This window comes from Brassica oleracea, chromosome C1 (genome assembly GCF_000695525.1).
Source record: "Brassica oleracea var. oleracea cultivar TO1000 chromosome C1, BOL, whole genome shotgun sequence".
NCBI lineage: Eukaryota > Viridiplantae > Streptophyta > Magnoliopsida > Brassicales > Brassicaceae > Brassica > Brassica oleracea.
Window position 1 is genome coordinate 20,881,217 of NC_027748.1, and position 21,757 is coordinate 20,902,973.

The 21,757-nt window shown below is 38.7% G+C and overlaps 1 protein-coding gene across 1 annotated transcript; it reads left to right on the top strand.

Moving 5' to 3' along the window:
• The first annotated feature begins 6,605 nt into the window (after positions 1-6,605).
• Positions 6,606-8,953, top strand: LOC106310518 (protein TIC 62, chloroplastic). The gene is made up of 5 exons (XM_013747755.1): positions 6,606-7,145; positions 7,278-7,745; positions 7,872-7,940; positions 8,067-8,125; positions 8,302-8,953. The coding sequence occupies exons 1-5, from the start codon at positions 6,723-6,725 to the stop codon at positions 8,816-8,818; spliced, it is 1,536 nt and encodes a 511-aa protein (XP_013603209.1). The 5' UTR covers positions 6,606-6,722; the 3' UTR covers positions 8,819-8,953.
• Positions 8,954-21,757: the final 12,804 nt, after the last annotated feature.

Consider the following 21,757-nt stretch of genomic DNA (forward strand, 5'->3'; position numbering starts at 1 on the left):
CATGAAGTTAACGGGTTCTAAACGAGCAGGGCACTAAACGGACAGGGCTTAAACGGGCTCGGGTAGCCCGTTTTAACATCCCTAGACGTACCCATAAATCTACCAGATGAGGATGATTTTATTGCCGTCAAGAAAAACTCAAAAAGTCTGATTGGACGACATCTTAATCTGGAAGTGCAGAACATGGGGAAAATGCTGGGAATGATGCCTAAAATATGAAAATATATGAACGAGTCAGAGGAGTAGCACTAAGTCGCTAACAAATGAGAGCTTTAAGTTCATCTTCGATCTAGAAACAGACCTTCCGACGATCATGAAGCACGTATTTTGGACGTGTGATGATTGGGGAATGGTGATGGATAGATGGTTGAAATATCCACCCTCTAACTTCCTATAAACGACACCGGATCCGTATACACAAAATCCCGGTCAGCTACTTCACGCTGAAGACCATTAATGCGGTGGCTGGTGGTGTGGGTTATGTGAATGTGATTGAATATGATCTTCAAAAGCCATTGCTGCATGAATATGTTCGGGCACTTGTGATCGTGGATCTTCAACCGCCACTCCGAAACACAAAATCTGTGAATCTATAGTAGATGTGGAGTATGAGAGTTCACAAAAAAATTTCACTGCTGTCGTCTGTCGCACGAGAAGCTAAGATGCCCTCTGTTTAAAGGAGGAAGGAACAAAGTGACAAGGTAGGGATAAGAGGCCAGAAATCCCTATTACTCCAGTTCTCAATAGACAACATAATCCTAATTTGGTGGATGCTTTGATACCATTGATTGCGCTGTCAGTTACTATAGGTTTTTACTCTCAGTCGAATGTGTTCGCTCCAGAGGTTTTTGAGCAAATGAAATCTATATGGACTGCACAGATCCGGAGGAAATATATAAGAGAGGTTTGTATGAAGAATGCTCTTGCTCGCTCTCAAAAGACCATGTGGCTCAAAACTCCTTTATGCGGTTGGAGTTTCCGCCTATGGTAGCTAAAACAACTAATCAGAACTAGGGGAGAGAGTTTGACTTTCGTGGTGCAGAGCAGCGTCAAGACTTGGAGCGATCAAAGACTTCAAATTCCTATGTTTATAGAAACTCAGTCAACAGTGAAAGGGGTGGTAGAAACGTGGAAGACGTTAATCCACTCTCGTACAAAAGGGTTGGAGATGATGGAGACACTACGACCTTTGGTACCTCATGTGGCATTAACGATCCCGAGTATTGGGCATGGGGGTTTAGGTGATTCTATTCCTGAAAAAACAGAGGTGGTTTTGTTATTGGGGCTGGCAAATACTCCACTTCTGGAGGGAAGTCTCGTGCTACAAAGAGAAAGACAGCGTCATTCACCCGTAGGATTCAAGGTTTGTTGAAACAAGGAGGCACACTAAGTGTTGGGCAACCAGAGAGTGTTGTGAAAGAGGCAGATTGACACACTAAAAGAAAAGAAATGATGAGGCTGAAGTTTCCTCAAAAATTTCTAGGCAAGATACGGGTTTGATGGTTCACCAGAAACCATCCAATGCTCAATGTCGGGGTTTGACGAGCAACCTCACATTTCGACGCCTAGAGGAGATGTTTTTTTGAACATCTTCAGGATTTTTTTGTTTCTCCTAGACACTAAAATCTCTAGTGGTCACGTGAAAGGTTTTTAAAGATCATTGGGTTATTACCACTATATCTTGGTGAACCCAGTGGGTTTTGGAGGAGGTTTGGTTTTGTTTTGGAGGAAATCTCATGAGGTTGAGATACTGCCTACAAATAATCGCTTTATTGACACCAAAGTGAAAATGGGTAATTTGAGCTACATGACATTCATTTACGGGGATCCGGTGAGGCAGCAAAGGAACCTGGTCTTGACAGAACTAAAAGCGATCGGACTCAACAGAAACAAAGGATGGGGGTTAATTGGTGAATTCAATGAAATTATTAAGAATGGAGAGAAGCTTGGTGGTCCAAGCCGGTCGTAAGCATCCTTTTACAACTTTAGAATGATGGCACATGAATGTAGAATAAAGGAAACTCCGAGCTCTGGGAACATTGTGTATGGGATGAAGGAAAACATGTGGGTACAATGGAGACTGAATAGAGCATTCTGGAATGCAAAATGGTTTAGACTATTCCCACAAAAACACCTGCAATACCTAGAGAGATTGGGTTCAGACAATAGACCAATCTTCATCAGCATGAAGAAATGCAAACATAGAAGAGTGGGGAGGTTTGTGTTTGATAAAGATGGTCTCTGAAGCTGAGGTGACAAATATAGTACGCAAACATTAGGACTCACACCCTGAGTCCCTCATAATGAAGTCACGAGAAGTATATCATCTTGACGTGAGGAATTATCTTAATGGAAGAGAAGAGCAGTTCAAAACTTTGAAAAACAGATTGACATGCTCAGAAGGAAACTTGAAGGAGAAGAATCGAAGAGATCACATGATATACGATTTATTTCTGAGATGAAGATGAAGTTATTCAACTGTATATAGAGGAAGAAGTCTTTTGGAAGCAGAAATGTAAAAATTCATGGTTGAAGGTTCGTGACATGAAAACAAAAGTATTCCATGGATGGGCGGAATCAAGGAAGATGAGAACGCAATACCTTCATTACTAGATGATTCGGGTGTGGAGATAACTGAGGAAGAAGCCAAGGGTGATATTTCTGTTAATTATTTCACGCAATCGTTTCGGTCCTTTAACCCGTCTGACGCTGCAGAATTGTTACAAAGGAAGGTAAGTGCTAGTATGAATGACAGACTAATTAAATCTGTGTATGCGGCGGAGATAAAACATGCAGTGAAAGCAATCAAGAGTGATAGTTCTCCAGGTGCTGATGGGATGACTGGTCATTTCTACCAAAAATACTGGCATGTCATAGGTTCGAAGATCACCAGTGAAGTCCATAAATTATTTTCAGGAGGGTGTGCTGCCAGTGGAGTGGAACTTCACTCAGTTGGTGTTGTTACCAAAGATTCTCAACCCGACTGCAATGGCTGACCTCAGGCCGACCAGTCTATGCTATGTGACGTACAAGATCATATCAAAGGTGTTATGCTCTCGCCTTAAGGAAAGTTTACCACATATAGTTTCTCTGATTCATAGTGCATTTGTGGCTGGTCGATTAATTTCTGACAATCTTCTGATTACGCATGAGATAATGCCCGGTTTAAAGACCAATCCGAGTTCTAGAGAAGACTACATTACCATTAAACTTACATGTCCAAAGCCTATGACAGAGTAAAGTGAGATTTTCTTGAGACATTGTTTCTGAAGATGGGGTTCATTAGAGATGGGTGGACTGGATAATGTTATCTGTGAGGTCAGTCACTTATTCAGTCATGATGAATGGACAAGTCTTTGGTCATATTGTTCCTGAGCGTTGAATTTGACTCTTGTTCATATTGTGTGAAGTTTTGGTATATGTCATGAATAGAGCAGAATCTATGGGCGAAATCATTGGTATGAAACTCTCTAGACGTTGTCCCTTTGTTCAACACCTTCTCTTCGCCGATGATAGTTTCTTCCTTTGTCGAGCATCACTGATTGTGTGTTCGAACTTCTTAAGGTGTCTGCGTTTGTATGGGGTCGCTTCAGGGCAGGAAATAAATTTCAAAAAATCGTCAATCACCTTTGGAGCTGACATTGATCCAGTCATGCGATAGCTCACTGCAGAGCTCCTGAACATAGAGAATGAAGGAGGTGCAGGGATGTATCTTGGTCGCCCTGAGTGCTTCAATGGATCTAAGAAAAAATTGCCTCCATTCATAGGAGAAATGTTTTAAAAAGAGACTGAATGGATGGTATACCAAAATGCTTCCTCTTGTGGGAAATGAGGTACTCCTGAAATCGATTGCAGTGGCTCTCCCAGTGTACGCAAAATCTTGTTTTTGCCCCACTAAGCATCACTGTCAAAAGATTATGAAAGTGATGGCTGATATTTGGTTCAATGAAACAGGAGAGAAGAGGAAAATTCATTGGGTTGCTTGGAAGAAGATGTGTGAATCGAAAAAAATGGAGGTCTGGGTTTTCGAGACATTAAGGACTTCAATAAAGGACTGTTAGCCAAACAAGCATGGAGAATCTTTAATGAACCAGATAGCCTCATCTTCAGAATCTTTAAGGGCCGGTACTTTGCTAAATGTTCTTTCCTCGAGAGTGGTAAGGGCCTTGCGAAGCATACTTTTTGGACGTGAACTATTACAGTGTGGGCTTCTCAAATTAGTAAGGAATGGTTACAATACTTATGTTTGGTCTGACAATTGGATTCTGGATGGTGCTCCGCGAAGACTAATCAATAAGAAACATAACATATGATGTATCACTCAAGGTCTCTAACCTGCTTGATGAGAACCGGGCTTAAACACATTCTTACCATCAATGTGGGACATGCTAAGGATCACTACATATGGTCCTACACTAAGCATAGATCATACATGAAAGGTTGTGCCTGAGTACAAGCCAATCAGGCATAGGCTTGGGGCTTAAAAAATTATATTATTATCAGGGCTAATTTTGAACATAAGTAATTAGGTAGCATGCTGGTAATCTACTTATTAGAAGAAGACAAAGTGCGCAGTTTTATTCTTCCCCATGACATTTTAAATTCTCATGGTTTTAGGGACAAATAAATAATTGGGCTTGAGGACATAAAATCCAGTTGCTCCAACTTTATAGTCTTCCCCGTCTTCTTTTCCTATGTATGTATATTTAGTTTTCTTTCTTGTGCTCTTCTACCTTTTTTCCTTTTCATTGCTATAATTCTTTCCCCATTTTATTTCAGAGAAAAGCTACAAATCTGGTAAAACTATATTATTAAGAACAAAGCAAAACCTATTTTGATCCGTACGTAAACAAAATTAATGCAACTTTATGAACATAAAAATGGAAAACTAACATATGGCTTGACCGGGTCGTTCTCGTTTCTACTACCACCTGCGTTTCTTAGGCTCTGCTCTTAGCTTTCTAGTCTTTTCTTCTTCTTCTTGTGTTGCTTTTTGGGGCTTCGTAGTTGTGCTTCAAGGTGAACTTTTATTCTGGTTTTCTACAAAATCAACACCAAATATGTTGAAACCAAAAGATTAATACTCTTCATCAAAGAAGAGGAGAGCATTTGAAATGTGATTTTGTTTATTTTTCACCATATGTAGTTTATATATATATGAGAAAAGAAGAAAGCAACGTTAAGTTCAAGTTAAGAAGAGCATTGAAGAGTTTGAACGTTATAAATCTCACTAACGCTTCATCACAACAATATGGTGAAAAATTATCAGGCTAGTTAACTTCAAGACTCAAAGGCTGATGGTAACCCACTTGCTATATATAGATTTAGCCTTTAGGTGCTAATATTTTGGCCTCGCTTGAAGCTGTAAAATCGTCAAATTTTCATTGTCTCTTGATTATACTAATAAGATAAATCTCAAAATATGTGGATCTTCAATTAATTACCTGCAGAGACTGCTGTTGTTGCTTATGCATTTGGACATTCCCAATCACTCAATATAGTCACTTCTTCTGTTGTCACGATACATATTATTCATATCGGAAATTGGGAGGCAGGATAAAACACACAAAATCTGATGCAAAAAGAGCGAAAAAACAAAATATGTACCTGTTCAATTTGGTGCAAGTCAACTTTGTTCCCAAACGGTAGACTCAGCAATGTGAATATTATAATCAACGAAACCAATTACAGAAATAATGAATGGAACCAAAAAATAATAATTTTGTTGCCGAAAATTTAGAGATTTACAATTTCTGAATGAATGTAGATAAGAACTTGAGTTCATCGTGACTAATATTTTGTGAAAAGCAATCAATTTTAAAGTTCGTGGCATAGTGGGCGTAATGTGAGAAAAATTAGGGATTCTAGGTGATTTTTAATTTTATTTTATGATAATAATTTAATAGAAATCGGAGGAAGTTATTTCTTGCGTTTAATACATTTTGATCAATTTATGTTGTTGTTTTTTAATTTTTAAAAATGTATTGCACAAGACATGTGGGCCACATGATGTGGCGTAGAATAATTGGCCAAGTGACTTGTGATTTAGTATATAGAAGATAAGAGGTTTTAAGTCATTTATACAAGTTTATAAATTAACTTATAAAATATATTTTGAAATTTTATTTTTATATAAAATGAGAAATCACTTAATTATTTTTTTTCGTAGGTGTCAATCATATAGAGAGTTTGAAAAATAATATTATAATTTGATTTGTTAGTGATTTTAAATTTTTTTATTTTATGAGTAAGAAAATCAGTTCTAGAATCAGTTTTATCATTATCCAAACGACACCTAGTATGATTTATTCTTTGTATCATTCAGCCTAATCTTCGTTTCTAAATTTACATCAAAGAAAACTATTAAGAGAAGTTTAAAAAACTATTAAGTTTGGAATATTATCTGAGTTCTTCTTAATACAAATGAAATTACATGAAAATTTTGTGGCAAAGTCGATATATTATTTGATTTCTGGGCCCCCATGATCGAGATTCTGTGGCGAAAAGTTCATACACAGCCACATCAAGATATGTTTGTGACGTGGTATGATCCCATTGGCGCTAAATCCATTTTCAGGATAATGAAGCATCTGTGGAAAACACAAACAACGAAAGTCTTGGGCACTCCCCCATGGTGTCTCATCTTTAATCTACGACAGCGTCATCCACATAGTTTACTTGAGGAACAATAAAACTAAGCCTAAACTCTTCAACCTCCTCTAATGGCTTCCAGCTCCACTTCGTTCCTGTTAACCACCGCGCCGGGTGCAAAGTTTAACCGGAGAAAACCAGTGTTAACCGTGTGGGCTGCCAAACAGACGGGGTTTCAGCTAGGGAAACCCAAGGGCGATGACTCGGAGGGAAAACAAACCGGGAAATCACCAGATTCAAACCCTTTCCGGTTTGATTTCGGTAAGTTACCTGACATGAAGTCGTTGATGCCGGTCGTGACGAACCCTTCCACCGGTTTGGCTTTTGGTAACAACAGAAGAAAAGATCCCGGTACGGTTTTTGTGGCCGGTGCTACAGGACAAGCTGGTATACGCATAGCTCAAACGCTCTTGCAACGAGGATTCAGTGTCCGAGCTGGTGTTCCTGATCTTGGAGCCGCTCAGGACCTTGCTCGTGTCGCGGCTACTTACAAGGTCTCGGTTTCTTTTTGTTCTGACCTCTTGATTCATAATAAAATGTCCAATTTCTAAAAGCCAAAATGATCTTGATTCTTGGTCGCAATCGCACTTAAGATTTTTGATTCGTTTGACGAACCGTTTCAACAGATTCTATCAAAGGATGAGATCAAGAGGCTAAACGCGGTGGAATCGCCATTCCAAGACGCAGAATCAATCGCCAAAGCCATTGGAAACGCGACCAAAGTTGTGGTTACCATCGGGGCGACAGAGAACGGACCGGACACCCCAGTCTCGACCTCAGATGCCCTGGTCGTGGTCCAAGCGGCTGAACTCGCCGGCGTAAGCCACGTGACAATAGTCTACGACGGGAGCATCGGTGGATCAACATACAACGTACTCGACGGGATAACTTCGTTCTTCAGCAACTTGTTCGCTCAATCTCAGCCGCTGTCAATCTCTGAGCTCATCGAGAAAGTGGCTCAAACTGACGTGGCTTACACACTCATAAAGACGAGCTTGACGGAGGATTTCTCCCCGGAGAAATCTTATAACGTCGTCGTTTCAGCTGAAGGGAGTAACAGCGGAAGTGGCAGTAGTTCATCTGAGGCGTACAAAGTAATGTAATGTATGCGATTAAAAAGGGATATAGAATACATTACTTCGAAACAAAATCATTTTGTAATAGAACGATTGTGATTGATGAGCGTCACTGAACTTCTTTGGTGCTCTGATTGCTAACAGGTCCCAAAGTTGAAGATTGCCTCGATGGTTGCAGACATTTTTGCTAACACAGCAGTGGCAGAAAATAAGGTAATGTGTCATGTGTGGCACATGAAACTTACTCGTCAAGGGCAAAAAGTGTAGCCATCAACGTTTGTATCTGTACATGTGTTCACAAACTTGAAGATCTCATTTATGTGTGTATTTCTTTTTCAGGTAGTCGACGTTTCTACAGATCCATCCGCACCGTCACGGCCATTGGATGAGCTTTTCAGGTAAAAGAAGCTATACTACATACATTCTACGAACTTATTCAGTACTCATTGTTGTTTGTTAGATATGTTAAAGTGGTATTAAAAATTGAAAATTTGGGTTTAAATGAGTTCCCTATAGATAATTTATAGCTTAAACTAACGTTTGTGTCAACTTCTTTGATAAAATACTATGATAGTGTTATCCTGGAAGACGGGAGGAGGAAAATGTACGCAGATGCGATGGCAAAGGCAAGAGCCGAGGAAGAAGCTAAAGTCGCAGCTGAGAAAGCCCAAGAGGCAGCGGAAGCAGCCAAAGAGCTTGAGAAGCAAATGCTGAAGCTCTCTGAGAAAGAAGCTGAAGCTGCAAGCCTAGCTGAGGACGCGCAGAAAAAAGCAGAAGCTGTGGGAATCTCAGTGGACGGTCTATTTAACAAGGCGAAAGATATTGGATCCGGACTCTCCTGGAATACACTCGGTTCTCAGATTGCAACTGCGGTTCAGAACGCTTCAGAAACGCCGAAAGTGCAGGTCGCTACTGTCAGAGGACAGGCAAAGGCTAGAAACTTGCCACCCAAGAAAGCCGTGGTGAAACCAGCCACAGCTGCGTTTGCGTCCAAACAAAAGGAAGAGCGTCTTAAGGAACCAGAAAAAGAGGTGAGGAAAGTGTTCGGAGGACTGTTTAAGCAGGAGACCATCTACGTTGACGACGATTGAATACGCCATTCAACGATATCGCTATGGGGTTTCCGTACAGCTCTTCCTTTGTCTTTCCTCTGTTTCGACTTAAATGTCTGCAACTCTATAACTATTTATAAATCAATTGTTCAGTTTTTAGTAATTTGATTTTCATTAAGTAAATTCTGAAAAAGAAATTCAACAACAAAAAAGCTGACGCAAAACAAATTCAAAGGTGTATATGCTTTTCAAGTCTCTGTTTACATGGTTTGGAGGGAAAGGAATGCACGTCGGCATGGAGGTCTATTGTAATCAACAGTCTCAGAATCACCATTGTAAAACTCTCACAATAAGAACGACACTTCTTATTAATCCTTCTTAAGGAAATTATCACAAAACTTTAAGCTTTCAATCACTATTTTATAAACTCATAAGTTATGCAACATTTTTGTATCTCGTTATATATAACTATCTAATTATCCTAAACTCATTAGGTATAACACAACTCATTATTTCCTAATCCTTTTAGTAAATCATATCTCATTAGAATTAGGGAACTTCCATCTAAACTATCTTCAAGCTTATCTCAACATTGTTCCCCTTAAACTTGAAATCAATTTTCTTCAAATCTTGTAAGCCGATAAAACTTCGCATCTCACTAAAATGTATCTGTGCTAAAGCCTTGGTCAGTATGTCCGCCGTTTGTTGCGTCCCTGGAACATGTTCAACTTCTACTAACCCTTTCTTAACGCATTTTCGTATATAATGATATCTCGTGTGTATATGCCTGCTTCTTCCATGAAAGACTGCATTTTTGTTAACGAGTTGCCGATTGATTGTCGATTCTGATCACAACTTTCTTCCACTCGAATCCCATAACTTCACAGAGTAGATCCTTGAGCCAAATTGCTTGACGAGCTGTCTCAGTTATGGCCATAAACTCAGCCTCACACGACGACAACGCGACTGTCTCTTGCTTTGTTGAACACCACGTGATTAGACTTTCTCCGAGATAAAAAAAAATGTGTCCAGTCATGCTTCTTCCATCATCAGGGTCAACGTTATGGCTACTATCGCTGTAGCCAATAAGTCTTGGAATGCTTTCACTTGACCGGTTGAATGATAGTCGAGTGGTAGTACCTTAAAGGTATCGTAGACACTGCTTCATTGCAATCCCATGAGAATTACGAAGACTTTGCATGTACCTGCTTAAGACTCCAATACAATATGACATATCCGGTCTCGTATGCAAAAGGTATTGCAAAAACCTATATTCTTTCTGTACCAGGTAGCGTCTACTTCCTTTTCATCTTCAGCCTTTGACTTCAGACCCGAATCCATTGGTATATGAATTGAGTTACAGTTCTTCATCCGAGCTTCATCTATTATCTTCAAATCATATCGTTCGTGACTCAAAGATATTCCCTGCTCATGCTGATCAACTTGAACCTCAAGGTAGTACGTCAGTTTACCTAGGTCGCTCATATCAAACTTTGACGCCAACTCTTTCTTAAACTCTTCCATGATCTTCTTGTTAGTTCCCGTAACAAATAAATCATCTACATAGACTGAAACAACAAGAAGGGATCCATTCACCATTTTACGATAAACATAGGGTTCTTTTAGAGCATTTTGTAAACCACAATTCCATAAGAATGCTGTTCAACTTATTGTTTTACGCTCTCGGAGCCTGTCGGAGTCCATATAGTGCTTTATGGATCTTATAGACTTTTGCTTCACTTCCTTTAATCTCGAAACCTGCTGGCTGTTCTACATAAACGGTTTCCTTGAGTTCTCAGAGAAAGAAAGCCGTTTTAACGTCCAAGTGATGAACCTCCCATCTGTTGGTTGCTGCGAGACTAATAAGTAATTGTATAGTTTCAATTCTTGCAACTGGAGCAAAGAGTTCGTCGAAATCAACTCCATATTTCTATACATATCCCTTTTCAACTAGACGTGCTTTATACTTGTTTATCGTTTCATAGGCGTTGCGTTTTAGTTTGAAGACCCACTTTAACCCAATCGGTTTTACTCCATACGGAAGTTTTACGAGACTCCACATTTCGTTCTTAACAATAGAGTATATCTCATCCTCACACGCAAGAACACATTATTTTGATCCATTTGCTTCATTGAAGTTTCTCGGTTCATTGTTGAAATCTAGTAGTAGTAGTTCACCTTCTTCCTTAGCTAGCAAGATATAATCTTCAAGATACTTTGGTTTTATACTCTGCCTTTCACTTCTCCATAGATTGGGTATTAGTTGACCTTCTTCGTTTTCTACCTCAGGCTCGTGTGATCCAGAACCATTAACATCTTCTCCTTCTTCGTGACTTGCCTCGCAAGTCTGTTGATTCTCGGCTGTCGATAGTGGTTGGTCAGTATCTGTGTATCTTTGTATACCCCGATTTCCGAAGGCTCCAATTATAATCGAGAAAGTTCCATCTTGTACATGCCATGTTTCTCTCTGACCCCAGTTCTAACCATTGCTTTCGTCAAACACCACATCCCGGCTAACTACTATCTTACGTGCTTGAGGATCTAGTAGTCGGTGTACGCCTTTGAACCCGGTTCAGTCCCTAGATGATCCAATTTTCTTGATCTGTCATCGATTTTTCTCGACTGAGGTTTTACTATCTTAGCATAGGCAATGCATCTAAAAATTCTCAGATGATCAATGTTCGGTTTCTTAGCTCGGAATGCTTCATATGGTGTTTTATCCTTTTGTGCTCTTGTTGCGATCCGGTTCAAAAGATATGTAGCGTGGTGTATTGCTTCACCCCAAAGATGATTCAGCATATGCATATGTTTCAACATACTTCTAGCCATCTCCATTAGTGTTTCTTCTCTCTACCACTTCGTTTTGTTGTGGAGTATATGGAGCAGTAAGGTGCCTTTGTATACCTGACTTGTCGTAAAATATATTGAAATCTTGAGAGACAAATTCTCCTCCCCTATCTGTCCTGAGTGTTTCTATTTTCTCTTTGGTTTCTTGTTCGATTAAGTACTTCAACTTCTTAAACTTTTCGAACGCTTCACATTTTTCTCTGAGCAAGATCGTCCACATGTACCTAGAATGGTAATCAATGAGAACAAAGATGTATTTGTTCCTGGCGAGTGTACTGGATGTGATCGGGACCACATAGATCAGCATGTATAAGTTGTAGCACTTTATATGCTCGATAAGAGGTAGCTTGTGGAAAGGTCTGTCGCGTTTGCTTGCCTAGTAAACACGACACACATATCTTCTTCTCAATATCAACATTAGGGATTCCTTGAACCAGTTCCTTTCGTATCATCAGCTTTATTGTGTCCGCATTGACATGGCCAAGCCTCGCATGCCATTTATGTGACTCGCTTATTGACGTTAGTAACAAGCATGTGACATTCTTGATTCCCATTCTTACTTTGTATAACCTATTCGGAGATCTTCTTGCATTAACAAGCAGCTTTCCGGTTTGATCGTGCATTGTAAGTGTTTCACCTCTTAGTTTGATGTCACACCCTGCTTCTGTTTCCTGGCCTAGGCTGATGATGTTGCTTCTCAAGTCCAGACTAATGTAAACATCAGTCATCTTCCTCAACTCTCCATTCATTTCGACAAAAGATATGGTGTACCTTTTTCCCTTTGATATCAATACATGAATCGTCTCCGAATCTCACCTTTCCTGTGACTGTATTGTCAATCTTCGAGATATACCGTTTATCTCCAGTCATATGGTTACTTTCTCCGTTATCAAGGTATCATATGTTCTCATTATCTACATTTGTCTCAAAATTCTCTGGCATCATGTTCTTCTCATTCATGTAGACTACTTCATGCATCATGAGTTCGTCTGCTTCCTGTGTCTCGTTATTGCCATTTTCTTGTGTTTCTCGTAACTTCAGTAAACGGTCTGGACAGGAAGCAACAATTGGCCTACTTTTTCACATCTATAGCACGTGATATTAGATGCATCTCGTATCTCTTGTCCTCCATAGTATCTTCCTCTACCTCTGCCTCGACCATAGAAGCGTCCACCACCACGACCTTTGTATCTCCAATATCCATTATAATCTTGGTTTTGTTGTCCATAGGGTTTATTCGATTGGCCAGACTGAGTTACCATATTCGCATACATTAGTTTAGATTGATCTTATGTGGTTTCTTCATCTTCAGCAATACGTTCTTCGTATGCTTTCAAACGGCCGACAATATCTTCAAAGCTCGTCGTGTTGAGATCTAACACTTGTTCAAGAGAAGCTACTATATGGATGTATTTATTTCGAGGGAGACTCTTAAGAAATTACTAACCAGTTTTGGTTCTTCAATGTTAGGTCCTAGAGCTGCTGACTTTGATGATATTTCAAATAGTTTCTCGTTGAAGTCATCAATATTTTCAGTTTCTTCATCTTGAGACGGTCGAATTCAGCCATTAATGTCTGAAGTCGTGCCTCTTTAACTCTCTCCGCTCCCATGTGTCTAGCTTTAATGGTCTCCCAAACCTTCTTTGTTGTGTCTAACTCTCCTACCTGCAGAATAAGTGCTTCAGGTATTGATTGAAACAATAATGTAGTGGCCATATCATTTTTCTCCCTATCTGTGGTGTCTTCCTCAATAACTTCCCAAACCTTGTGAACTCTAAGTGAAATCTTCATTCTTATGGAACAAACCGTGTAATTGGTTGCATTGAGCATGGGACATTGGATTGTCGAGGAACTTCCACCTTCTTTCAAACATCCCATTGTAGCTATGATATCACTCATGGTTCCTTGTGGCTCTGATGCCAAATATTGTAATCAACAGTCTCAGAATCACGATTGTAAAACTCCCACAATAAGAACAACACTTCTTATTAATCTCTCTTAAGGAAACTATCACAAAACTTAGCTCTCAATCACAATTCTCTAAACTCACAAGTTATGCAACATCTTTGTATCTCCTTATATAGCTATCTAATTATCCTAAACTCATTAGGTATAACACAACTCATTTCCAAATCCATTTTGTAAACCACATCTCATTAGGATTAAGAACTTTCAATCTCAAGCTATCTTCAATTATATCTCAACAATATCAACCCACCGCAGCTCTTACAATCACGAAGAACATCGACAAAATTGTGAGAAAAAGAGTGTCATCTATCACAACACTAGGAGACAAACGTTACACAGATTGTCTGGGCAAATGGTTTGCCACAAAAAGCTAGCTAAAACGAAAGTTTTGTTTTATTTTTTTTTTACACTGTTTTTTCTTATCAGCCTCTTTTTTACACTGTTTGACAGATAAAAGTTGCACTCGATGTAAAACAGTTTTTTTTTTGAATTAATTTTACATTCTATTAAAACCAAACAAATTCAAAGTTATTTTTCCCTATCATACACAGACATATATATATACACCTATATTTTTCTATTACACATATTATGTCACGAAAACTCTAGAAAGAATATGAAATGGAGTTTCTTGTCTTTGTTGTTGATATTAATCGTTTGGTTATTTTTAATCTGGATTATATCTTACGTTTCATGTTGGTGTTTGTAAGTTTGGTTCCCTATTTTAGGGCTTGTTGATTTTGGGAAACTTTGGTTCCGTTCGCCGACATATTCTTCGGTGATGCTCCGTGGTGAGCCGCTTAGTTTTATATCCCATCTTTGTGTCCTTTTTAATATAAAATTTATATAGCACAAAAGAAATGGAGCTTCCGAGGGAAAACAATGAATTGCAAGCCTGATACCACTAGAGTATCCATAGAAATTGCTTACATCAGATGTGGGCATTTTTCGGTTTAATTATGGATTCGTCTTGGGTTCGGTTCGGTTCGGTTTATATGGGTCTAATAAAAATTTAACCAAAGTTAACTCTAATTAGTTTTGTTTGGTTTGATTTTAGTTCGTTTGATTTTAATTCGGTTTGGTTTGTGTTTGGTTCGGTTTAATATGGTTTTGTTTGAAGTTTAGTCGAGTTCACTTTTTAGTTTTATTCTAGTTCAGTTACAAAAATATAATTTATAAAAACATAAAAACTCATGATTCGACACTAAATAATTATTTTTTCATATTTAAACGTAAAGCCAAACATCACAATGTAAAAGATGTAATCCAATAATTTTATATTATTTTCTTCAAACCTAATGTGGCAATCTACTTTGGTGTTTACATTCAGTACACCCTTCAGTCAATAACTCAGAAAATGGTGTTAGAAAGTGCTTAGGTGGTTAGTTCCAAGAAAATTTCATCATCCTCAACTGACTTTGTTTTGACCCAATAAAACAATATAACTGACATTCAAAACAAAATACAACATCAGTAAGACCTCCTCCAAACTTAACCAACATTGTCTCCAATATTATACAGTCTGAAATTGGCAAAAGAAATAAATAAAAATTGTAAAAATTGAACAAGGAAACTCGAGTATACATGCATGCGGTAATGAGTGTCGATCGACACTGTTAAGTGCCGATTGATGCTCATGTGAAGTAGTGTCGACCAACACTTGCCAGCTGCCGATCAATGCTGGTACTTGAATCGTTTTCTTCGTCTTTTTTTATAAAATTAAAAAAAAAACGAAAAGTACCTAATAGTGGGTTGCTTCCCACTCAATGTCTGTTTATAGTTTTTAGCTTGACGTTTGGAATTTTAAATTAGGCTTGAAGCGAATGAGAACTTGTTGGAAAAAGAGTCTCAACATCTTCTGCAGTCATTTTGAACCAACAGCCCACAAAGCGGCATCGTCACCTCTTGCTCTTTGTTGTTATTATCTCCTCACAGTAGCACCAATCTGATACACACGAACTTCCAGCATACTTCCACGGTTACTTATCCACTCGATCTTGTTATTCTGCTGGATGTAGGTTGCATCCAGCTTTCCACATAAATCAGCTACCATTTTTTCCTGGCCTATAAAGATATGTTCCAGCATAGCATGTTTATTGCTTCTTCTAGTTGTTGCTGATGGAATTTGATAAGAGGAGGCAATGTAGTTCCTTATGGTTTTGTTGTTCCTTTGGAAGGGTCTAAGAGCCTTATGTGTCATGTGATTCTCATTTCCTACCATCACAAGACATTATGAGTATATCAGAGATTGCAGCCTCTGATGCATTAATAAGTTCACCTTTATTCACTACAAGAAATATGTGTATTGGTAGCAGTTCGTGGTAGCACGAATTCACGAACTGCTACCAAAAGTGTCAAAATTAGATCATAATTCTATTGTAGCACTAAATTCGCGCTACGGAAATGTTTTATTAAATAAAAACGCAGAAATCAGTTTTGTAGCGGGAATATCATTTTGGAGGCAAAAACACTTGACTGAAATTTCACATTCGCACCAACAAAAAAAACTAAAGTTATTTTTTGCCTAAGTAAGTTATTTTTCACAAAGAAGTAAAAGAAAAATCATTATGTCTATCTTCTTCTTCGCTGTTCACTTAGACTTGATCTATCCATTCCAATCGAAGAAACTCGAATGGATTGGCCTAGTTCAAAGTCGGACTGAGGAACCCTATTCCGTCAAGCCACTAGATCTCGTCGCCGTAGACTCTTCTTCTTCTTCTTTCCGAAACTCCTCCATCCATGGCGAATTGGCTCCTTCGCCTTCCTCTGTCGCTCCTTCGCCTTCATCACATTTGTCGTCTCTCACTTCTTCTTCCTCTTATTCTTCCTCTTCTTCTGCCCTTCGTTTTATTGATTTCAATTGAATAGAAACTAAAACTCTAGAGGGGACCCGACTCTTTAAACCTTTTTTGGTTTAGTTTGATAAAATAATTTTAACTATAAAATCTAACACAAGAAAACTATTAATTAAATTTCAATACAAAATATTAATTAAATTTCTATAAGAATTCGGTAAAAAAACATAATATAATAAAGACAAATAAAAGAAAGACAAAAAACTTAATCGGATACCCTACACATAAAACTCAAACCCTACGTACAAAACCATAATTTCATCTTTATTTATTTAATTGGTTACTTTTAAAAATATTTAAACACATAATTTAAATATAAATTAAAACCTAAATTATTTCATTGGTTTGGGGGTATCGCTTAATCCAAACCATTAAAGCTGACGAAAAAATCCAAAACATTAAACTTATAACTTAATTCAAAACAATAAACATATAACCTAAAAACCCTATTCCCTACACTCTAAACTTTAAAGACAACCACTACAAGAAAACACATGCTTAACGACGAAAATTAACGAGGAAAAACAATCCTCGTAAATTTGCGTCGAGTTTACGACGAATTTACGTGAAAAACTAAAGTCATCGTTATTTCCTCGTAACGTAACGACAAAACTGTTTCGTCGTAAAGTGGATGTAACTTTACGAGTATTTTACGAGGAAAAACTATTTCCTCGTAAATACGACGTAAACTTTGCGTGGTATTTACGAGGGAATAGTTTACGTGTATTTAGCGAGGAAATTTTTGAATCCACCAACTTCATAGGTGTTACACGTTTTTTTTGCCCACCTAATTAATTTTCGTCGTAAATTCATAGCAAAATTACAACTACCAGATTCGAATTTTCCTATAAATATGGATGTTTGAACATCATTTTAAACACACCAACAACAAAAAACGTGAAAGAAAAAAAATGGCTGGCTCCGGGACTATTTACGAGTTGCGGAAGTGGATGTATATGCATAGAGATGCTAACGGGAGAGTGACGAAAGAATACCTTGCGGGTCTGGAGACATTTATGCATCAAGCAGATTCAACACCGCTCGCCCAAGAAAATGGTAAGATGTTCTGTCCTTGTCGGAAATGCAACAATTCGAAACTGGCAAACCGTGAAAATGTTTGGAAGCATTTAATAAATAGAGGTTTCACGCCAAATTACTATATCTGGTTTCAACATGGAGAAGGTTTTAATTATGATCAGAATGAAGCTAGTAGTAGTAATAGCAATTTCAGGAAAAAGAACCGGTTGATCATCATTTGCATAATGAACATAGTTACCAGCAAGAGGAGATGGTAGATTATGATAGGGTTCATGATATGGTAGCTGATGCATTCGTAGCTCATGATGAAGATGAAGAACCTAATATAGATGCAAAAAAGTTTTACGAAATGTTAAACGCGGCGAATCAACCACTTTACAGTGGTTGTAGAGAAGGTCTCTCTAAATTGTCGTTAGCTGCTAGAATGATGAATATTAAAACTGATCACAATCTACCTGAAAGTTGCATGAACGAATGGGCGGACTTGTTTAAAGAGTACTTGCCGGAAGACAATGTGTCTGCTGATTCTTATTATGAGATTCAGAAACTGGTTTATAGTCTTGGGTTGCCTTCGGAGATGATAGATGTTTGCATCGACAACTGCATGATCTATTGGGGAGATGATGAGAAGCTAGAAGAATGTCGATTATGCAAGAAGCCACGATTCAAGCCGCAAGGACGAGGACGTAATAGGGTACCGTACCAAAGGATGTGGTACCTACCAATTACAGACAGATTGAAAAGATTGTATCAATCAGAGCACACTGCTGGAAAGATGAGATGGCATGCCGAGCATACTCAGACGGATGGTGAGATGACTCATCCATCAGATGCAAGAGCCTGGAAACATTTCAACAAAGTACATCCAGATTTCGCTAGCAATATCCGGAATGTGTATCTCGGATTATGCACAGATGGATTTAGTCCGTTCGGAATGTCAGGGAGACAATATTCATTGTGGCCAGTCTTTCTTACTCCATACAACCTGCCACCGGAGATGTGCATGCAACGGGAGTTACTATTCTTGACCATATTAATACCTGGTCCGAACCATCCAAAAAGGTCCCTGGATGTTTTCCTACAACCACTGATAAAAGAGTTGAAGGATTTGTGGTCAACAGGGGTGAGGACGTATGACTGTTCAACGAAGACGAATTTTACGATGCGAGCGATGCTTTTGTGGACCATAAGTGATTTCCCTGCCTATGGGATGTTGTCTGGATGGACTACACATGGGAGATTAGCTTGTCCATATTGTAATGGAACGACAGATGCGTTTCAACTGAAGAATGGTAGGAAGACAAGTTGGTTTGATTGTCACCGTCGATTTCTTCACATTGGCCATCCTTACCGAAGAAACAAGAATTTGTTTAGGCACAAAAGGGTTGTGAGAGACACTCCTCCTCCATATCTAACTGGAGAACAAATTGAAGCGCAAATCGACTACTACGGAGCTAACGAAACAGTTCGTTGGGGTGGTAATTGGCATGTCCCTCGTAATATGCCAGATTCTTACGGTGTTCATCACAACTGGCACAAGAAGAGTATATTTTGGGAGTTGCCATATTGGAAGGATCTTCTTCTGCGCCACAACCTCGATGTGATGCATATAGAGAAGAATTTCTTTGAGAACATCATGAATACAATATTGAATGTCCCAGGGAAGACAAAAGACAACATAAAATCGAGGTTGGACTTGCCGGATATTTGCTCAAGAAGCGAGTTACATATTAAAAGCAATGGACAAGTTCCCGTTCCGATATTCAGATTATCTTCAGAAAAAAAGTCGGTGTTGTTCAACTGGGTGGCATCAGAAGTGAAGTTCCCCGATGGGTATGTTTCGAATCTCTCTAGATGTGTTGAAAAGGGTCAAAAGTTCTCCGGGATGAAGAGTCATGATTGTCATGTATTTATGCAACGACTACTGCCCTTTGCATTTGCGGAGCTACTTCCAACAAACGTACATGAAGCACTTGCAGGTACGTAGTGTATTATATCACAATAATTTACAAAATAATATATGACTAACAATGTGTTTAATTTTTTTTCGAATATAAAAGGCATTGGAACATTTTTCAGGGATCTGAGCGCACACACTCTTAAAGAAGAAGTCGTGGAACAGCTTCAGGAGAACATTCCCATCTTATTGTGCAACTTGGAGAAGATATTTCCTCCCGGATTTTTTGACGTCATGGAGCATCTAGCTGTCCACCTCCCATATGAGGCATTGCTTCGTGCACCTGTACATTACGGATGGATGTATCAGTATGAGCGAGCCATGAAATATTTGAAGGGAAAAGCAAAGAACCTCGCCAAAGTTGAAGGTTCTATAATTGCTGGAAGTTTGACGGAAGAAGTTTCTCACTTCACATCGTACTACTTTGCGTCAAAAGTACGTACACGGAGAAGAGCTCCAAGAAGATATGATGATGGTGGTGTTGCGCCAACATATGCAGTTGCTGGTGTTCCAGACATCTTTAGCCAGATTGGGCGACTCGGTGGAAAGTCTAAAGAGGTTTGGTGGTCGAGTGAACAAGACGCTCATAGTGCACACACCTATATTCTACTCAATTGCGAAGATCCATTGATGCGTTATTTTGAAAGGTAACATATATTGACACTTCGAAACACATATAAGTATAATTAATTGTATAATTGCGAGAGATTCATTCCTATAAAATGTGATTTTACAGCCTATTTGTTTCTCAAGTCGAAGAAACATTTCCTGGTATATCCACAAGTGACGTAGACAAAAGGAAAGATCAACACTTCATTAAGTGGTTGCGGAATCAGGTATTAACTAAAAAAAATTTCATACATTATCTGTATTTCATTAACATTCTCTTTATTTTTGCAGGTTGATTATGACGACGACGATGCAGATTATCCTAAGTGGTTACACGAAGTAATTCAATCTCCACTTGTAAAGGTCACCACATCACAGATGTATTTCACACGAGACTATACTTTTCATACATATGACTATGGTAGACAGCGGGCGACCAGTAACTATGGAATATGTGTGAAAGGGGAAACAGATTTCTACGGGATCTTGACGGAGATTATTGAAGTCGAATTTCCAGGGATACTGAAGCTGAAATGCGTCCTCTTCAAATGTGAATGGTTCGACCCCGTCGTCAACAGAGGTGTTCGGTCTAACAAATTCGGTGTAGTTGATGTCAACGGTGGAAGAAGGTACAACAAATTCGAGCCTTTCATCTTAGCTTCACAAGCAGACCAAGTTAGCTTCCTTCCATACCCTCGGATGAGAGATTCAGGTATAAATTGGTTAGCAGTGATCAAAGTTACACCTCGAGGACGAATCATCAGTGGAGAAGAACCACCATTGCAAGAAGAACAGATAAATGAAGTCGAGGAACCTGAACAAGAAATTGATGACATCCTTCTCATTGATCCGCATAATCACGAGTACGAAGATCTTACCGATGATGCCACAGACGAAGCTGTTGAAGACGAGTTTAATGAAAATGATGATGTTTCTAGTGATGACGAGAATGTCGATGTATCCGATTGATGTATTTGTTTTATGAATAAGATGAGGGAGTTTGTTTTATGAATAAGATAATGTGAGGTTTGTTTTATGAATAAGGGAATGCTGGGAGTTTGTTTTATGAATAAGCAAATGTGGGAATTGTGGTTTGGAATAGAAATAAAGATGAGGTTTGGAATATATGAAGTAGAAAATAAGGAATATGGGGTTTGGGGGTTTCGGATTCTAGGGATTTAAACATAACACTCGTTAATTCCACAAACAAAAAATCGTCGTAAAGGACTCGTAGGTCAACGAGGAAATAACGACGAAATATAAAAAAAAAGAACGCGGGACTCGTTAATTCCACGTAGGACAAAATCGTCGTAAATACCAAGTACGATGAATTCGTCGTAAAAACCACGTAGGATGAAATCGTCGTAAATACCACGTAGGATGAATTCGTCGTAAAAACCACGTAGGATGAAATCGTCGTAAATACCACGTAGGATGAATTCGTCGTAAAAACCACGTAGGATGAAATCGTCGTAAATACCACGTAGGATGAATTCGTCGTAAAAACCACGTAGGATGAAATCGTCGTAAATACCACGTAGGATGAATTCGTCGTAAAAACCACGTAGGATGAAATCGTCGTAAATACCACGTAGGATGAATTCGTCGTAAAAACCACGTAGGATGAAATCGTCGTAAATACCACGTAGGATGAATTCGTCGTAAAAACCACGTAGGATGAAATCGTCGTAAATACCACGTAGG

Excerpts from the sequence above, each read along its gene's own strand:
- LOC106310518 (XM_013747755.1), top strand. The coding sequence starts at position 6,723 with ATGGCTTCCAGCTCCACTTCGTTCCTGTTAACCACCGCGCCGGGTGCA. Across the intron at positions 7,146-7,277 it reads GTGTCGCGGCTACTTACAAG|ATTCTATCAAAGGATGAGAT; the intron begins GTCTCGGTTTCT and ends CCGTTTCAACAG. Across the intron at positions 7,941-8,066 it reads CAGCAGTGGCAGAAAATAAG|GTAGTCGACGTTTCTACAGA; the intron begins GTAATGTGTCAT and ends TTTCTTTTTCAG.